This window comes from Erpetoichthys calabaricus, chromosome 9, assembly GCF_900747795.2.
Source record: "Erpetoichthys calabaricus chromosome 9, fErpCal1.3, whole genome shotgun sequence".
Lineage (NCBI taxonomy): Eukaryota > Metazoa > Chordata > Cladistia > Polypteriformes > Polypteridae > Erpetoichthys > Erpetoichthys calabaricus.
Genome location: NC_041402.2, coordinates 179,974,834 through 179,994,863, shown reverse-complemented (window position 1 = coordinate 179,994,863; position 20,030 = coordinate 179,974,834). Strand labels below are relative to the sequence as shown.

Sequence of the window (20,030 nt, the reverse complement as noted above, 5' to 3'; positions counted from 1 at the left end):
GCAAGGAAAGTTAGGTACCGGTGTGACGATGCGTGTCCAACTCCATGCTCCCTCTTCACATTTGGGAGCCTCTTGAACCCAACACTGTCAATAGTTATGACCGATTGAGCTGACAGATGGGGACAAATCATCCATAGAGCAAGGGTGTAGCGGGGCTAGGTATTTTTTAATGTTTGTGCTGAGTCACGTTTTGTTCACATCGTCCCGTTTACTATCAAGTGTGTATGTGTGTGTAAGTAAATGTTGTCCCCGGGAAACAAACGGGGAAGGATGATGCAGGGAGACCGAGACATCAAGAGTGGAATTTCCTGTTTTCACAACACTACCTCCGGGACATTTGTTATTTAAACGAGAAGAGCGAAAAAGAAGGAGAGCGAGGAGAGAGAAGGAGAAAGGAGATCGACGCATCCATTTTCCAAATCATCACTTACGTTCATTGCGCAATTTCACTGCTTGCTTTTTCATTATCTGGAACATCATCACAACAGCCAGTGTGGAGAAGCCCCAGGGTTTGGATTTCAGTTATCCATTGCTGAGGACTTATACTGTGAGATCATTTTGTATTTTCGGGAAGGACCAAAATATCATTTCAGCCAGTATTCAATTATTGCAGGACTCAGATATCACATACATTTCAACTGCCGTTTGTTATTGATCTGTGTTTGTGTTTCATGTTCTGTGTGTATTCATTTATTGTTTAGGGGCAAGGGAGGGCTTTGTATTTTGTTTTTTATTACTGTATAGTCAGGTGCTCGGGGTAAATAGGATATATACATAGAATTTTTCACTGGTGTCTTTGGGATAGTGGGGCTAATTATGTACATATATACAATACTAAGTATTTGTCTGTCCTTGTGTCTGTGTGTGTGTGTGTGTGTGTGTGTGTGTGTGTGTGTGTGTGTGTGTGTGTGTGTATATATATATATTTATTTATTTATATACTGTTTATATATATATTGTGGTGGACAGCTGGGTCCCATGCCCAGCTGGGACGCCCCTTCGTTGTGTGTTTCATGGGGAGCAACCATGGGACACTTGGTGGCACCTCCCTGGCTGGCGGTAGTGCTTCAGTTTCCCGCAGGGCTCCATGGGAGATGGAGTTCTCCACAGCCCTGTTGGGATCTGGGGTGACTGCCAGGGGGCACTGCATGGGTCCCTGAGCCCGGCTGGATGAGTCTTCAGCCCCACCTGGAAATGTAACCGGAAACAGGTGATCAAGCACCCTGAGGGGCCCTGTGCTCAGTTTTAATGGTGTGCCAACACGTACTGTCTGTCATCTTTCTGACGTCACATACAAGATCCAGTTACAAAGTGAAGTGTTCACTCCGAGTACAGTGGCGTAGCTCGAGTTTGTGTGGGGTGGTGCTTCAATTTGCCGTCCTCCAACATATCTGAATATGTTGACCTATTTAAATAGAAAATTAAAATGACGTATAGAGAAAAATTAAGATTTTGCATAGATTTATTCATATATAGAGAAACAGCAATAATTTGTCACATATAATTATTTATAAGCATCAACTAGACAAGAATATAGTATAGACACACTGATAAGCCCTGTTCTAATCCATCCATCCATCCATTTTCCAACCCGCTGAATCCGAACACAGGGTCACGGGGGTCCGCTGGAGCCAATCCCAGCCAACACAGGGCACAAGGCAGGAAACAATCCCGGGCAGGGTGCCAACCCACCACAGGACACACACAAACACACCCACACACCAAGCACACACTAAGGCCAATTTAGAATCGCCAATCCACCTAACCTGCATGTCTTTGGACTGTGGGAGGAAACCGGAGCGCCCGGAGGAAACCTACGCAGACACGGGGAGAACATGCAAACTCCACGCAGGGAGGACCCGGGAAGCGAACCCAGGTCTCCTAACTGCGAGGCAGCAGCGCTACCACTGCGCCACCGTGCCGCCCCCGTTCTAATTATGAGTTTAATATAATTACGCTGTGAAAACCAGAACCAGTTGTAGGGTACAAGTGATAGGTGGGGATGTTTTCTGCACAGACCAAGAACGCATTCAGAGTGATAACGAAACAAAATTATAAATTGTAAATTAGTTGTTAATCTTCCTAGAAATTATTATCGGTATAATGTTTATGTTTATTTTTGTTATTGTCTCATAAATTTCAACTGCTGTGGCTGATGCCATCACAGAAGGACATTCATGAGTGATATTTTTCCAAACCCTGCTGCTTACACATGAGTTGTACTGAGCCTGTTGGCCAATAATGCCGCCCCCCAAAAATGTGCCACCCGGGGCAGACCGGCCCCCTCCCTATCTACCCTATCTACGCCACTGTCCGAACATAGAAAATTGCACTCTTGGCTGCTGTGAGATGATTGTATTGAAGTTGCCCCTATTGTCAAGGCAGGGCCTTCTTAACATAGGGGCACAATGGGCACCAGCTGGTGGCTGCTTGTTTCTGTTTTGCTGTTAAAATGGGGCTTCAGCACACTACTTTGCCCGGGGGCCTATGATTCTGTTAAGATGGCCCTGCAGTTGTGTGTTTGTGCAGACTCTGCGATCTACTGGCACACCGTCCAGAGTTGTTTCCAAACGGAGATCTGTTGTTAGGATTGCCTCACGTTTTCTGAGTTTGTGTACATTTTTCCATATCAATTCTAATAACAATACTTTGCATTTATGTAGTACTTTTCTCACAATTCAAAGCACTTTGCAGACTCCACACAGGGAGGACCTGAGACGCGAACCCATGATGTTCTCCTTACTGCGAGGCAGCAACGCCAGCACTGTACCACCTGAGTGGGTCAAATATCCTGACACTCGTCTTGGATTTTGAAGTCACTGAGTTTGATTCTGACCTCCAGTTGTGGGGATCCTCCTTCACTTTGATGATGTGGCCAGGTAATGTTAGATCTGAAATTAGCAAAGAACTTTTTCGGGCACCAACAAAAACAAGAAGAGACGCTCGTGGGCATTTGTTCCTTCAGCGGGAATGTCAGGTAAAATGATCAAAGGGTTGTCACTTCTAACAGAGCTCCATCTGGTGGGTTGCTCTGGCCAGTAATGACACTCCCAACAGAGTCGCCCGGGGTTTTATGGCAGCAGGACCGGAAGGGGCGGGGTTAAATGCCTTCACTAGGCGATTTCTCAGCGATGTGGGGAGAGAAGGAGATGTCAACATTAGACACAGCGCCCCCTCTCATCTTGGCGGGTTATTATATACCTTAACTGAGCCGGCAAGGATGTCTTCCAATGCACGTGGACAGCAATGGGTAAGGATTTTTTTGTCAGCCATTTTGATTTTCTCACTCCTTGCCATTTTTTGAGTTCCTATTGTTAGGGCAAATACTCTTGTTGTTAGGGGTGTGTCCTCTGAGGCCGTGACACAACACCACAGGTTAAAGTATTCTCAAAGGAATTACTCCCTCTGAGTTGCAGATTCAACTCCCTATTCTTCTGCTAAAAGCCTTTTGCTTAATGACATCTTGGCTCTCATGGTCTTTTTTTGACTATGAGTCTCATCTCTCATTTTGGCTTTGACACTTGTATTTTTTGATCACCCAGCGTTTCTTGACTTTTATCTTTTCTCCTAGATCCAGCAGAGGGCACCTATTCTGTGGTCTGAATGTGGATCTCAATGCCCGAGTGAAGTTTTAGAGACACTATGTTGTAAAAATGGTGCCGCCCTTCGGATGAGACGTAAAATTGAGGTCCTGACTCTCTGTGCTCATAAAAGATCTCTGCGCATCCTTCATAAAGAGTAGGGGGTACCCCGATGTCCTGGCTAAATTGCCCTCCATTGCCTAATCATCCCAGCCCCCTAATCATTCCCTGTCTCTAACTGACTGTCACTCTCACCACATCACTATATAACAGCCAACGTGTGGTGAGCAGACTGGTCTAAAAATGGCTGTCATCACATCATCCAGGTGGATGCTACATTTTAATGATGGCTCCCCACTCACTATCTAAAGCACTTTGAGTGGTGGGAAGAGCACTAAATAAGTGTAAAGAATTATTATTATTATTATTATCACTCTCAACAATTGGGAGAAGTAGGATTGAAAATGTCCTTCTATATTTGCATTTGTATGATACAAAATGTTAAATAAATTATAACTTGGTAGTGTGAAACCATTAACAACTTTAAAAGTGTTGAGTATAAATAGTTTAAATGCAGTGTCACATCTACACTGAAAAAGTGTGAAATTTTACATTGAGGCCAGATCTGGAGGGGGTGCTAGGAGGATCTAAACCCATCCACCCCCCCAAGAATGTTGTCTTGTCCCCCCAATCATGATTCAGACTCATGAAATTGTCACTCAAAATACTGACATGGATGCCTCCCCCCACCTTAACCCTTCAATCACACTGTTAGCAATGCCAAGGGGGCCGCCACCCCCCTTGCTCTTTGATTGTGCTGTGCAAAACGCCAAGGGGGAACACCCCACCATGTTCAATATTTCTAACTGCACCACCAGGCTAAGCGTTCTAAAGCAGCCCTTTTTTACGCCTGCAGTGTTAATTTGACCCTAATCACACTCTTAAAGAGTTTAGAGATGGCATAAAGGAACCATTTTGGGGTCCCAAAAGAACCATCCAGAAGAAGGTTCCGGAAAGAATCTTTATTTATTTGGATCCACATCAGACTCCATAAATAGCCATTGCAGCGTGGCGAATGATGAGGCAGGGGAAAAGCCAAATTCTTGGGGTGCCAATGCAGCAAAACCCTGTTTAATTCCAACAGAAAAACAGGAAAACTGTAACAGAAACACGCACTCGTAGGTGCTCTTTGTTAGGGACAATTCCCTTGAACCAGTGCTCTTTCATGGACACGCTTTCTCTCTTTCACTCTCTCAAGTATCCAGTACTGCAGTCAGCTCCGGAAATGAGACGCTACCTTCCGGAAGCACCGACCTTTTATACCGAGAAGACTGGAAGGGGCGGGGCTTCCTTGAATTCATTGCCTTCAAGGGGCGGGGAGTAAGGAGACAAGTCTGTAGGCCACAGCGCCCCCTTTCATCCTGCAGGGGTACCACACACTTTAGGTGAGCCTCTGGCCACCGTGAATAGATGATTACAGGTTTGTGAAACAGCAGTGGGGTCCTGATTTTCAACGGACTCCCACTGTACACAATCACACTGACTAAGTTCAGGTTTTCTTGATATGTTAATCTACACACTAAGTATTTCTGTGCCGTTCACATATTAGGAAGCTGAAAGAACAAATTTCATATGCAACGAAACCCTTTCCTAGAATTAAACGTTTCTGTGTCAAGCAGTTGTTCACGGAGGACACCCGCAGTCCAGTAAGATGCCATTTTGAAGCCACTGTTCTTAAGAGTGCAGGCGCACACTTATCAGCATTTTTTAAAAGTGGTTGAGCCTGGAGCTCCATCAGTCGTTAAAGTCGTTCTGTTTCAGGACATTTTACAAATCAGCGGTCTAATCCGAGTTGTTTTCTAAATGCTCGCCTTGAGGGCTACTACGGTGGTCCCTGCCTTGCACCCCCTGATGTCTCCTGGATTCGTTTTTTCCCCCAAAGCCGAATACCACTTCACTCTCCAGCCCTTAAAGCTGAATTAGTCAGGTTTGGCAGACGGATGATGGCAGACGCCACAGCTACGTAAGTTATAGCATCAGAGCTGCCTTTGTGTAAGTAAACAAGTCAGTAGGAGAAAATCGAAGTAAGCTCTGGTGACTAATGGAAAGAAAAAAAAATAAATAAGAATTACGAGAAATGACTCCAGGTGGTGGTGCAGCTTACAGTACAAAGCAGACCTGCGTGAAGAGGCGGCACTGGAGGCGGAATCAGTGGCTCTACTGTTGTGGTGTCGAGCAGACGTGATAAACACGTGTCAGGCAAACATGCCAAGTGTGCATCTCTTTGGCAAAGGACAGTAAGCGCTTCACATGGGCATGCGTGGACACAATGGCTGCAGAACAGATGGGAAAAGGCTGAGCAGTGAAAACACAACAGACAAGGGGGCAATGCCCACGGCCAGGCACGGAGCAGTGTGAGAATACTGGACACATGGCAGGGCAAAGAAGTGTGAACATCGTGGATGCAGGGCAGTACAGAGAAATATGAGTACAACGGGCAGCACACAGCAGTGTGGGTACGATGGACACGGCAGTAAAGAGCAGTGTGGGAATGGCAGACACATAAAAATAAAGAGCAGTATGGGCACCTTGGAGAGAGAGAATACAGTAGTAAATAGCAGTGTGGGCACAGTGGACACAGCACAGTAAATAGCAATGTGGGTACAGTTGACATGGGATAGGAAAGAGCAGTGTGGACACCTTGGAGACAGAATAGTAAATAGCAGTGTGGGCACAGTGGACATGAGACATTACATAGCAGTGTGGGCACAGTGAACACAGAGCAGTGAAGAGCAGTGTGGGCACCTTGCAGACAAAACAGTAAATAACAGTGTGGGCACAGTGGACACAGGACAGTAAAGAACAATGTGGGTACATTGAACGCATAACAGCACAGAGCAGTGTGGGCACATTGGACACAGGACAGCACAGACCAACACTGGCACAGCTGACACAGATCAGTTCATAACCATGTGGGCACAGTGGACATAAAGCAGTAAATAGCAATGTGGGTACAGTTGACATGGGACAGGAAGAGTAGTGTGGGCACCTTGGAGACAAAACAGTAAATAACAGTGTGGGCACAGTGGACACAGGACAGTAAATAACAGTATGGGCATCTCGGAGAATTAACAGTAAATAGAAATGTAGTCACAGTGAACATGGAACATTACATAGCAGTGTGGGCACAGTGAACACAGAGCAGTGTGGGCTCCTTGGACACAGAAAATTAAATAACAGTGTGGGCACAGTGGACACAGGACAGTAAATAACAGTATGGGCACCTTGGAGACTTAACAGTAAATAGAAATGTAGTCACAGTGAACATGGGACATTACATAGCAGTGTGGGCACAGTGAACACAGAGCAGTGTGGGCACCTTGGACACAGAAAATGAAATAACAGTGTGGGCACAGTGGACACATAACATCACAGAGCAGTGTGGGCACAGTAGACACAGTGGACACAGGACAGCACAGACCAATACTGGCACAGCTGACACAGGTCAGTTCATAACCATGTTGGCACAGTGGACACAGAGCAGTACAGAGTACTAAGCAGCCCCTAATAGTGTGGGCATAACGGACTTGAGGAACTTGTGTATATGAAACATACAGAGAAGTGCAGAGCGGAGGTCATGGAGCAGTGTGGTCAAGTAGATCATTTAGCGGCCTGAACATCTCAGGTACGGAGCACTGAAGACCTGGTGGATGTGGTGTTAGCCGAAAAGTGCAGCCAACTTGGTGTACAGACACAGCCGTCACCAAACAGTGGAAATGTGAGGAGACAGTGTCAGGGCAGACTGGACAGTGCAGTTACTGAAGCTCAGAAGTGCTGAGGGCATACAAGATAAAGACTAGTGGGTATACACTGGCCATGGGGCATTGAGGACATGCTGCAGATAGTGGCGTGTAGGTGCGACAGGCATGGAGTTGTGTGGACACACTGGTCATAGGGTAGTGGAGCCAAGTCCCAAAAGGGGGACATATGAACACACATCAGGGGGACTGTCTAAACAGCGAGGCCATCCCAGACAGGACAAACATGGAGTAGTGAGGACACAATGGAAGAGTTCACTGAAGACACACAGAGATGTAAAGACACATTGAAACATGGGGACAAATGGAACACAGCAGAGTGGTGTACCTTTGGCAATTGCCAGTCTGATTCTAAATTATCAAATGGTCTCTCAAGGGGGCCGAGACCTTAAGGCTATGCATGGCACGGACAATACAAGAACGGTCAAACTGCTTGATTTATTAAAGTTTTTATTTCACATACAGAAATGAATTTGTACACAACCACTCACAAGCAATGGGGACCACTAATAGACAGTACTGACTGCTGCCCTCACATCTCTCGGTGGTCCCCGATAATGAACTGAGCCTCACAGGGGACTCAAAGTCACAAGCTGTGAAAGAAGAACATAAAGAAAGCACAAAGTGAGGCCGCCTTGCAGTATCTGGGAGTAAAGGTGAGAGCAGAAGTTCGGTCAGCTGTGTTTTGGGCCAGGGGCCAGCAGAGTGGTCAACGGTTCCCTCGGGGAGCCAGCTGGCTGTAAGCCCCACCATCACGTTCACGCAGTGGCTGCAAAATCAAAAACAATGAAAAAAAAAATACAAATCAGTTGACCGGTCGACTTATAAACTTCAGCTTCACCTCAAAAGAGCTGGGCAAGTGGTCAGTGCAAATGAGAAATGCCCACATTGGTGGTCAGAAACTAAACGGGAAGCCTGTCATTCATCTGAAAGGGGGGCCGTGTATAGCTCACCTCATAAAGCCTGTTGTTTCCATCATGTGCCAGGAGCATTTGCCGGTCGGAAGCTGTGAAGAAAAGGAGGCACCAGAGACAAGTTAGTAAGGGCAGTGCCAGCAGCCAAGACATGGCAAACAAGGTCCAGTAGGTCATTCCTCCCTGCCATCCTCCACCGCCTCAAGACATTTCCTACTTGTAGAACAAGTTTGTCAAGAATACATCCTTCAGCCCAATAAGCTCCCCATTCCTATTCTCCTCGGATCTCCAAAACAGCATTGAGTCAAGCTTTGGGGGTCCCTAAAGTCCTACTCCCCACCACACTACTGTGCCTGTGGATCTCAATGTGAAGTAAATGTTTCTAACATCTGTATGAAATTTGCCCTTAAGTGTTCCTAATATTCTTTACCTCCTCCTTGGCTACTCTTTTATGACTATTAGCTAACCATTTCTGAAATGAGCTCACCTTTATTGCCCATGTACATCCTGTTCCTCTGCTGAGATGCAATGAAGTAGACAGCCACCGCAATCAGCACCGTGGCTAAGATGTCACCAACCACAATGCCAGCTACAGTGCCAGGATCTACTTGAATGCAGGTGTCACAAGCTGTGGAGACAAGAGGACAAGATGTTAAAATAAAAGAAGGTGGGTAGAATGGCATTTTTTTACATTGGTGATGTGGGCACCGGTCCATGAGGACTTTCAGGCAACAAATTCAGCAGAAGTATGTCATGAAATGCTACGGGGGGCTTCTTTATACCAACAGCATTACACTTGTGTAATGCCTCACTAGGCCTGGGAGTGCCAAGTCAGAAGTTTACATTATTTGTATTGAGAATCATTAGGGGGCATTGCAGCACCCCAAACCACAGACACCATTTCAGATTCCAGTAAAGAGATTTAGGGCAACAAGCACCTTAGTGTATTCCACAGTTTCAGCATTCTGACTCTCCCCTTCTCCACTTCACCCAGGTGAGCTTCTTCTGACTACTGTCCCGACTCTGACCCCCGGGTGAAGCAGAGCAGCTTCCTTTATACCAGACCTGGGAGTACTTCCTGTGCTAACACACTGCATCCAGGAACCTCCCCATGATAGGAGAGCCTGAATCCAGCAGCTCCCCCTAGTGGCACCTGACAGCCCTCAACAGGGCTGCCCACTAAAACTACAACTCCCATAGAGTCCTACGGGAGCCCAAATGGGATACACATCAGAGGGATGTCACCACCTAGTGAACCAGGGAAGCACATCACCCTGGAGAGAAATCTCCCAAAATTGTCCATTCATTATAATGGCCTCCCAACCAGGAAAGGTACCACTAACCCAGGATTCTTGTCCACCTATATTCTTCCTGGTCAGGTAAGGAATCATCCATCCCAGCTGGGATGCCAGCCAACCCATGTTGCCTTTTACATTATATTTTCTTTATTTTGAGTCATTCTGGTGTGTGCTTAGACCATAGGGTGGATGAAATATATATATTTGTCTATCTATTTATGTATTTATCTATTTAAAAAGTTTGGGTAAAAAGCCAGATTTCCCTTTGGGGACAAGTAACAACCTATCTATCTATCTATCTATCTATCTATCTATCTATCTATCTATCTATCTATCTATCTATCTATCTATCTATCTATCTATCTATCTATCTATCTATCTATCTATCTATCTATCTATCTATCTATCTATCTATCTGGTCATTCCATATGCTCTCATGGTCCTCATCATAGCAGCATTGCTCATCTTGGCCTGTCCAGCAACAGATCCATAGGACAAATCCAGGCTACAATGTATTATACCCTTTCCACCATGCTGCCCAATCTGATGCCAGCTTTCCCATTACTACTGTGCTCCCATTCATGGCATCCACAGTCCCCTTATTATTCTCATAATTTGCCCTATAGATGTGGAAGGGAACAGCTGCACCAGCCACCCAAATTTTATCCTACACCTGTTTCTAAATTGCCCAGTCTTCTGCCAACTTGCCCAGTTCCCCATTCTGCCAAAATCTATACCATAATGTCTATACCCCGACCTCTGTAATCTTCCAATAACATACACTTCTGTCTGACATATAACACATCTATAGCATAATTCCAATTAAGATGTTATTCTGCCTCTGCCAATGTGTATTGTGCCCACTCCTTGAGCATTTCCACTTTATTCCATAAATCCACATCATACAATCACCAGTCTTCTGATTTTTCTCAAGTCTTGCATCTCACTTTATCATTTACTACATCACAGAATTAATCCCACCCTAATTTTATTCTACACCTGATGCCAGTCTGCCCAGTCCTATGCAAGTTTGCCAGGCATACCTCACCTGGGCACAAATTCATATTATAAGAGCCACAAACCCCCTCATCTCATAACATAACTCACATTCTAACCTGTCCTGTACTATACCCACCCATGGACAAATCCACCCTAAATCATTTTCTGCCTCTGCCATCAGGATGCCCAGTCTAGTACCAATCCTCCTAAAGTCTGCATTATAGTATCCTCAGTTGTCTGGTTTGCATTTTAATTTGCACCCAGCCTGTTTTTTTAAGATCTGGGTGGGTCTAATTCTTCCTATGTACATTACCCCTTCATCCAGGCTGCCAACTCCCATGCCAGTTTGTCCATTTCTCCATCAATTGTCTTTCGTTCCATTACAGAGTCACGGGGAGCCTGAGGTTTCTCTGATGTCATCGGTTTAAGGCAGGAACCACTGGGTTATCTTAAGACATATTCCAACATGGATTAAAGTAAAATTTTCCATTATCTAGCCTGCATGTTCTTGAAACCCTCTTTACAATGTCCATGGCTACCCCAACTGTTCCAAAATTCTCATCCACTACCACATCCCATGGATGATCCCCATCCAAATTTTTTTGCACTCCATGCCTAGCCTGCCCAGTCCCATGCCATCCTTCCAAAAAACCCTTCATATTCTTCCCATTTCTTTCATTCAAAATATTGTCATCTTCCATGCTCCTCCAAAACCCCACTCTGTTCCCAGCTCTCCTCACCCTAATGTTCCTTAAATTTCCAGTCCTCCAGTATTCATGACCTAAGGTTTAGCACTTGTGCTCTCTATGGCCATTTTTGTAGTCAAAATTCCACACCAGTCTCCTGATAACCCTCCTCTCATCCTGACTTTTTTGACTTCCATTGCCCACCAGTTCTGCCCAATCTACTCATCCTCCTCACCACAGAATCCCCAGTAATGCCAATCTTCCAACAATCCATATTGCTTCTATTCCCCAGTTCTAAACTCTTTAGGTGGTCCTGTGTTCCAGTTTCCCTTATAAATCCTCCGTGTTCAATCCTCAATCCTCCTGACTTTCTTATTATTCTTTGCCCAGGGCTTTGCTGTCCTTACTTCATGTGCCATGCCAGACATTCCTGACCAATTGGAAAATAAAGCACCTTGACCAGGATGAATTTTCACTTCGCTAGCACCCTCTGATCTGACGTTTTCTCCAAGAATCACCCTTTAACCCTTTGCTTTCTGTTTCAAGCGTGACTGGCACTTGTGTGACATGCCCATCTGCCAGTCAGCGTACTTACGTCTTATCTTTATTGTAATCTTCTTAGACCCACATTCGTAATTTTTAATGCTACTGTCTATGTTTCTTAGCACCAAAGTGCTGTTGCCTTCTTTAATATCTTCGCCTTTCCAGTCCGTATTGCACGAAAGGAGGATTTGGTCATCTTTACTTAGGTCTTTGATTTCTGTGGGAAGACGAAAAAGAAATAATGAGAGCTCCAAAGCCAACATGGCAAATGCCACCTGTAAACCCCCCTCAAGGCAAATGGACATTTTCTGAGAAATATTTACACCCTCACCACTCTCTCAGTGTTACCAGTAATGCCAGTGCTGCCTGGCATTATTGAATTGTATTCAGTATTAGCATGGGAACTTTATTTAAGTGACTGCCCCCACCCCGATATGTCCTTTACTCTTTATCATTATCACCCAGCATAAGGGTGATCAAGAATAGCAAATTGGCTGGAGTGAAGGTGTCATGTCACTGAGGCCAGTTGTGTCACCTACCACAGACAGTGGTGCCTAGTCGAAAAGACCTCCTGCATGACACTTTTATCCATGTACTAATATAATAGACCCCTCCACCTGCTCACCATACACTTGAAAGACAAAGTAAGTGAACCTCTTTGAATTCCCGGGAGTTCTGCATGGATTACTAATCAAATGTGGCTTGAGGTCTAAGTCACAATTCTGGGCAAACACAATCTGACTAAACTAACAAAGAAACACTCCATTGCACCTGTCATGTCTTTATTGAGCACATTCAGCAATTGTTCACATTGCGGGCTGGAAAAAGTAAGTGGATGTCTGCGGAAAGGACATCTCCAGAAGCTAATTGGACAAAGGGGTTTCAATTAAGGAGATGAGAATGGAAGTGTGGGTGGCACAGGTGCCTGACCTTTAAATAAAGGCAGCAAAGTTCATGGATGAAATGGGAACAGACAACCGACCAGAAGATCTCCTTGTCTGAGTTGTGGCCGGCTGGTTTTTACCGCATTCAGTTCCTCATCCAGTCCCAGTATGATGCTTCTACCTTGACCATCCAGCCTCTTCTGTTGGGGTAAGGTTGACTCACCAGTGTGTCCCTTTTACCTCAGGGGTATAATAACTCATTTATATCTCATTGCACATCACAGACATTTGTAATAATGCATTTTAGTAACAGAAATAGTTCTCAGGTGCCATTGGTTGGAATGACAAATGCATTGCATTTTATTACTACATGCCTTCTAAAATACATTCCAGTAGATGTTGCTCTAGGCGGCACGGTGGCACAGTGGGTAGCGCTGCTGCCTCGCAGTTGGGAGATCTGGGGACCTGGGTTCGCTTCCCGTGTCCTCCCTGCGTGGAGTTTGCATGTTCTCCCCGTGTCTGCGTGGGTTTCCTCCGGGTGCTCCGGTTTCCTCCCACAGTCCAAAGACATGCTGGTTAGGTGGATTGACGATTCCAAATTGGCCCTAGTGTGTGCTTGGTGTGTGGGTGTGTTTGTGTGTGTCCTGTGGTGGGTTGGCACCCTGTCCGGGATTGGTTCCTGCCTTGTGCCCTGTGTTGGCTGGGATTGGCTCCAGCAGACCCCCGTGACCCTGTGTTCGGATTCAGCGGGTTGGAAAATGGATGGATGGATGGATAGATGTTGCTCTAGGCAGGAAGTGGTCCCCCTCCAGACTGCCTTCCCTTTGGTGATCCATAAATGGCACCCTTTGGTGTCCTTAGTAAGCATTCAGCAATATTAGATTTCCAGGACTGGACGGGGTACCCCCTCCACATCCGGAGCATTCATACCCTTAAGTTACATAAATGGAGCCCCTCAGGGTCCATAGCACACATTCAGTAATATTAGACTTACAGGATTGGTGTGGGGGGATACCCCTTCACATCTGGAGCAAGTGCCCCCTTGAGTTACATAAATGGAGCCCCTCAAGGTACATAGCAGACATTCAGTAATATTAGACTTCCAGGATTGGGGGGGTACCCCGTCCATGTCTGGAGCACGTGCCCCTTTGTGTTACATACATGGTGCCTCTCAGGGTTCATAGCACACATTCAGTAATATTAGACTTCCAGGATTGGGGTACCTCCTCCATGTCCAGAACACGTGCCCCTTGAGTTACCAAAACAGCATCTGTTAGAGTTTCTTTTTATTGTTATGTATGACTTTCACTATTTAAATTATATTTTCATTATATTGAATGACTTGTAGAGTAGTTAACTGTTAGCTTCTGCCTTTAGCATTCTTAGAAAGTGTTTTAATTAAAAGCTCTTGATCTGTGACCAAGTCTCGCTGTTACCTCTCTGCAATGTTAAGTATTGCTAAGAGAACCAGTATAATCTATTGTTGCAGAATTCTGCCTCCAAAGGTCCATTTATCAGTAACTTGCAAGGAAATTAGAAATTAAGCTTATCATGTATTTTTGTAATTAACAGTACATTTAAGGAGTGTCATGAACAGCTGCAATTAAGTCCATCTCCTTCTTGGTACTGAGTGACTCCACGTGTGTGTCAAATAAAGGTCCCTCAGTGTCCATAGTCCAATGTTGGCTCCTCAGTGTCCATAGTCTGACATTGGATTCCAGAGTGTGTGTTGTTTAACTTGCATGAATTGCACCCCTTGGTTTTGGTAGTGCAGCGGGTGGTGAGAAGTAGGGAGTGTGGGTGGGATTCCAGACCATGTGCTGTTTGATTACATGAATGGCACCCCTGAGTGTCTGGAGCACAGGTTCCTTAACTTTCATAAATACCAGCCCTCAGGTGAGGGGGCCCTACTCTGTCACCTAATGGATTGACTGGCTCTAATCCCCACCTTGGCTATTTATAAAATAAACAATCACATAAAAAAGTGCAATGACATATGAGGGTCGTTTGTTAAGTATGGTGAAAAAGTAAGTTAAACACAGTTTTTAGAAAAAATTGCACAACGTAAACAACGCGTCACCTGACCTAGTTTGAAGAGTGACACTTGCTAGCTGTGATGCCACCAGATGAATTGCGGTGCCATTTTATCAAATGAGCCTCGTATACAAAGCAGTTATTACATTTTGAAAAACTGTAACAATGTAAATAAAAAATTGATTGATTGATAGATGAGATGTTAGGTGATGCAACAAGACAATGACCCAAAAGCTCTCAAGTAAACCAACGAAAGAATGGCTGAAGAAGATAAAGATTTGTGTTTTGGAACGGCCAAGTCAGGATCCTGACCTTAACCGTACTGGGATGCTGTGGCATGACCTGAAGAGGGCTGAGCAATCAAGACAACCCTGTAGCGGTGCAACTGGGGATTGAAACTTCAACTCCCAGCAGTCCCTGCAGTGGCTCTGATTGGTCATCTGCTGAGGGTGCAGAGGCTGCTTGGTAAAAGGAGACCGGCGCAACATTTAAAAGGGGGCCAGTTATACAGCAAAGAAGGAGAAGACTTTTGTGTTTTGTGTCTGGAGTTGCCTGTCTGTTTGCCTTCCCGTTTTGCTACCTGTGGATTCTTGTCTTGTCCTCGATCGTCTCCTGTTTTGGGTGCATGGACTGTCTGGTGTCTTCCTGTTGCATGAGGACTGTCTGAGGATTTGTTGTCATGTTGCGAAGAAAGGAGCGCTCCTGATCCCATTCATACGCCATCAGCTCATCAGGAAACACCGGTAGGACTGACCTTTACATTCACATAGGCTACAACGTGCAGATCTCTGGACTGTCTACCATCAGTTCATTTCATCAGTTGCCATTTTCATGGACTTCATAGTGTTTGGTTTTTGTTAGTGGTTTGTAATTGTCGAATTCGTGTTTATTGTACAACGCCATAAGGGGAAATGGGTTGGGATTGTTGTTTCATTTATTATTGTTTAATGCATTCTTTAATTGCTGTTTTTAATTGCTGTCAGCAGCACAGGAGTGCTGCAGGGGACTGTACTTTCTCCAGTCCTGTTCAGCCCATATACATCAGACTATATCGTGGGTAGCATCAGGAGTGGGAAGGAGGAAGAGTATAGGAACCTAATCAAGGACTTTGTTAAATGATGCGACTCAAACCACATACAGTACAACTGAACACCAGCAAAACCAAGGAGCTGGTGGTGGATTTTAGGAGGAGCAGGCCCCTCATAGATCCCGTGATCATCAGAGGTGACTGTGTGCAGTGGGTGCAGACCTATAAATACCTGGGAGTGCAGCTGGATGATAAACTGGACTGGACTGTCAATACTGATGCTCTGTGCAAGAGACGACAGAGCTGACTATACTTCCTTAGAAGACTGGCGTCCTTCAACATCTGCAATAAGATGTTGCAGATGTTCTACCTGACGGTTGTGGCGAGCGCCCTCTTCTACGCGGTGGTGTGCTGGGGAGGCAGCGTAAAGAAGAAGGATGCCTCACGCCTGGACAAACTGGTGAGAAAGGCAGGCTCTATTGTAGGCACGGAGCTGGACAGTTTGACATCTGAGGCGGAGCAACGGGCGCTGAGCAGACTCCTGTTAATTATGGAGAATCCACTGCATCCACTGAACAGGATCATCTCCAGACAGAGGAGCAGCTTCAGCGACAGACTGCTGTCACCATCCTGCTCCACTGACAGACTGAGGAGATCATTCCTCCCCCACACCATGTGACTCTTCCATTCCACCCGGGGGGGTAAACGTTAACATTATTGAAAGTTACTATCTGTTATCCCTGCATTTTTCACTCTTTAATTTAATATTGTTTTTTATCAGTATGCTGCTGCTAGAGTATGTGAATTTCCCCTTGGGATTAATAAAGTATCTATCTATCTATCTATCTATCTATCTATCTATCTATCTATCTATCTATCTATCTATCTATCTATCTATCTATCTATCTATCTATCTATCTATCTATCTATCTATCTATCTATCTATTGATTACCGGTTGCTTTTTTGTCTCTGTGAGGTAGTGTATGCGGGTCGGGCCAAGGCTGGGTGCGTCCCTGGAATCTCCTCCAAAAAAATAAATTAATCACCATCTCATCGACGGTGTGAATCTTAGCAGCACTGGACCGCTACAACCCAAAAATATGGATGACCTGACGCAGATTTGTAGGGAGGGATGGTTCAGAAATTCATCCTCAACGTTGTGCAAGGCGTCTAAGCAGATACAAGAAACGTCTGGTGGATGTTGTTCCAGCTAAAGGAGGGTCTACAGGTTATTGAAATTAAGGGGTCAATCACTTGTTCCTGCCTGAAGTGAACGATTACTCAATGTGCCCATCAAAGTGCAATGGTGTGCATCTCATTAGTTTAGTCAGCTTGTGTTTGTCCAGAATTGAGACTAAGATGAAGATCAGACCACATTTTATTTGTAAACAATGCAGAAATCCAAAGGGTTCACTTACTTTTTTTGCGTGCAACTGTAAAGTTAGCTGCTACGAGAAGTCGAGATGAAGACCCCACCGCAGGCCGTCGATAAGAAGAGAATCAAGAAGTTCAGAGACTCACCGTTAGGGTCAGCACACTGTAGCCCTGCAAAGGAAACACAGACAAGGATTGGAGGTCACTGAATGAGTGGCTGGAGCAGAAGTCCCACTGTCCCCTTCCAAAGAAATATATGAGAGAGACCCCTTGGACATCAGGCAGGCAACTGTCTGCACGTTGGGCATCAGGTTGCTGGAGTGGGCCAATGGCCTTGACAAGGACCCGTGTGCCATTTGCTGTGGTATCACTTTCACAGCTGGGACTGGACATTAGAGGCACATCACAGGCCTACACAAGATGAAAAGGTGCCAAGTGACAATTTGATCAGGCTCAAAATACCCCAAGGATACATCAGGGTGTTGTCTAGCCTCATATCTCCTGGGTGGGCAGTAGATCACCTCATTCTGTTTGCCTATTTAAGGCCTTGGTCTGAACAAAAATATAACAACTGCATTCTCACCAGTTAAGAAACCTGCAATGATGAGCGAAGACAAAACCAGTCGACCACCGATGTCCATTTCCTTCTCGTTTGGGAGGGGGAGTCACTCACAGGCTGAAACTAAAAAGAGAGGTTAGTATGTCCAACTAGTAGTATGTCTCTGAACAACTGGAGACCTCTGGGGTCTTGAGATCACAGATCGGAAGCTTCAGATTCCACCATCCAACCACCCATTAACGTAGCAGCATTTCTTGTTCGAGAGCAAAGGTCCCCACAATGAGCCAATCTTTTTGAGTCCACCAAACAAAGAAGATCTGAACTTCCCACTAAGAACTGGAAATGAGTGAAGTTTCCAGACTCACCGTCCTCTGGCTTGATCAGCTCCTCTGGGGTGACACGACACCTTCAACTGTCAGAGATGTGTGTGTGGCAGGAAGCGCCTGTGGTTTGAGTGTGCAGCATTAGAGATGCTCGCTTGCTGCGTCACAAAGGCGTAGAAACGAACGAGCATCCTGAAGGGAACGGTGATAGAAATGAAGGGCAAATTGGTAGGGGGGTTAGAGAAGTGGAATGTGGATGGGTGTCACTTGGTCATCAGCAACGCCAGTCAGAGACCCTGTGGAAGCATCACAGGTGCAAATGTTAGTCATGAGCAGGTCCCACTAATGCGATGAAGTGCAAGACACTATAAACCTTGACAACAGGGCGGCAGTAACAGCCAATCAGAGACGGGAAAAATACAGAAGCAGAGAAACAAATGATGGAAAACACAGATGTGTGTGAATGCGTGTGTGTGTGACTGTGTGCAGCAAAAGATTAATGAGCAGCAGAAGTTTATTTTTCATAATCATCAAAACTTTCATCAACAAACGAAATGTGGAAAAAAACTGAAAATATTTGAATTTACCATTCCCAGTATTTACTGCCCACACTCCTACTGGTTCTTCAGTGTGATGCCATAGGAGAACCATCTTTGGTTTCCAAAAGAACCATCCACATGAAGCTTTCAGAAAGAACCTTAATTTATTTAGATCTGTAACAGGCTCCATAAATAACCCTGAATAAAATGTTAATAATTTTGTGACATTCCTAATTGTAAAAGGACTCTCACTGCATACAATCACACGAGCTAAGTTCAAGTTTTCTTGATGTATCATATCCTGACAGGTGGCCTATAACACACTAAAGATGTCTGTTTTGTCCACACATTAGATAGATAGATAGATAGATAGATAGATAGATAGATAGATAGATAGATAGATAGATAGATAGATAGATAGATACTTATTAATCCCAAGGGGAAATTCACATTGGGGCGGCACGGTGGCGCAGTGGGTAGCGCTGCTGCCTCGCAGTTGGGAGATCTGGGGACCTCTCTGCGTGGAGTTTGCATGTTCTCCCCGTGTCTGTGTGGGTTTCCTCCGGGCACTCCGGTTTCCTCCCACAGTCCAAAGACATGCAGGTTAGGTGGATTGGCGATTCTAAATTGGCCCTAGTGTGTGCTTGGTGTGTGGGTGTGTTTGTGTGTGTCCTGCAGTGGGTTGGCACCCTGCCCGGGATTGGTTCGTGCCCTGTGTTGGCTGGGATTGGCTCCAGCAGACCCCCGTGACCCTGTAGTTAGGAATATAGCGGGTTGGAAAATGGATGGATGGATGGAAATTCACATTAGGGACCTTTTCAAAGCCTAAACAACCAATGTCATATGTAAAGAACCCAAAAAGAAATCAATACGAGGAACCATACATCCCGGTTAAGTGTCATTAAGGAATTAGGATTTTAAAGCTTGTCCTTCGCATTGAAACGCGAGTACAACAGCAGCACCTGCGCATTGGCTGCTTTAACGCTCATTTACTGTAATGTGAAAAGCTACCGCTCAACCGAGCCCTGAGTTTTCAAGACTACTGCGCCCTCTCCTGGTGACGGATGAAGCGCGCGCATAATGATGGAAAGCTTTTTTCTTTTCCGTTTCTCTACACGAGTCTCAAGTTATGCGCTCTGGCCTGTTTCTCAAATGTGTCTTTCTATTCATGTGAGTCTGTCTGTCTGTCTTCGATGACTTGGGATTCCCTCTGTCTATCTGCCAGTTTGTGTATGAATAAGTGTATGTCTCTGTGATCGTAATTGCCTCATTATCTCTTATTAGTTGTAACTGTTTCTCACCAGGGGTGTGTATTTTGCCGAGGGCACACATTTCCTGAAAAACATTTTTTTTTTTTTGCTCAACTCAAAAAACACACCCACACACACACACGCGCGCACACACACACATCAAAACAGTGAAGAAGGGAAAAAAAAACTTGCACATTAGA

General features: G+C 45.2%; 1 protein-coding gene across 1 annotated transcript; it reads right to left on the bottom strand.

Moving 5' to 3' along the window:
- Positions 1–7,832: 7,832 nt before the first annotated feature.
- Positions 7,833–18,190, bottom strand: LOC114656881 (T-cell surface glycoprotein CD3 delta chain-like). Its single transcript, XM_028808476.2, has 7 exons — positions 18,084–18,190; positions 17,743–17,841; positions 17,307–17,330; positions 11,892–12,056; positions 8,801–8,941; positions 8,353–8,405; positions 7,833–8,168 (listed from the first exon to the last, which is right to left on the bottom strand). The coding sequence occupies exons 2-7, from the start codon at positions 17,798–17,800 to the stop codon at positions 8,109–8,111; spliced, it is 501 nt and encodes a 166-aa protein (XP_028664309.2). The 5' UTR covers positions 17,801–17,841; positions 18,084–18,190; the 3' UTR covers positions 7,833–8,108.
- Between the last annotated feature and the right edge of the window lie 1,840 nt (positions 18,191–20,030).

Coding starts and splice junctions, on each gene's coding strand:
- LOC114656881 (XM_028808476.2), bottom strand. CDS start 17,800: ATGGACATCGGTGGTCGACTGGTTTTGTCTTCGCTCATCATTGCAGGT. Junction 8,406..8,800: donor GATGTACATGGGCAATAAAG/GTGAGCTCATTT, acceptor TTTTCTTCACAG/CTTCCGACCGGCAAATGCTC. Junction 8,169..8,352: donor GAAACAACAGGCTTTATGAG/GTGAGCTATACA, acceptor TTGATTTTGCAG/CCACTGCGTGAACGTGATGG.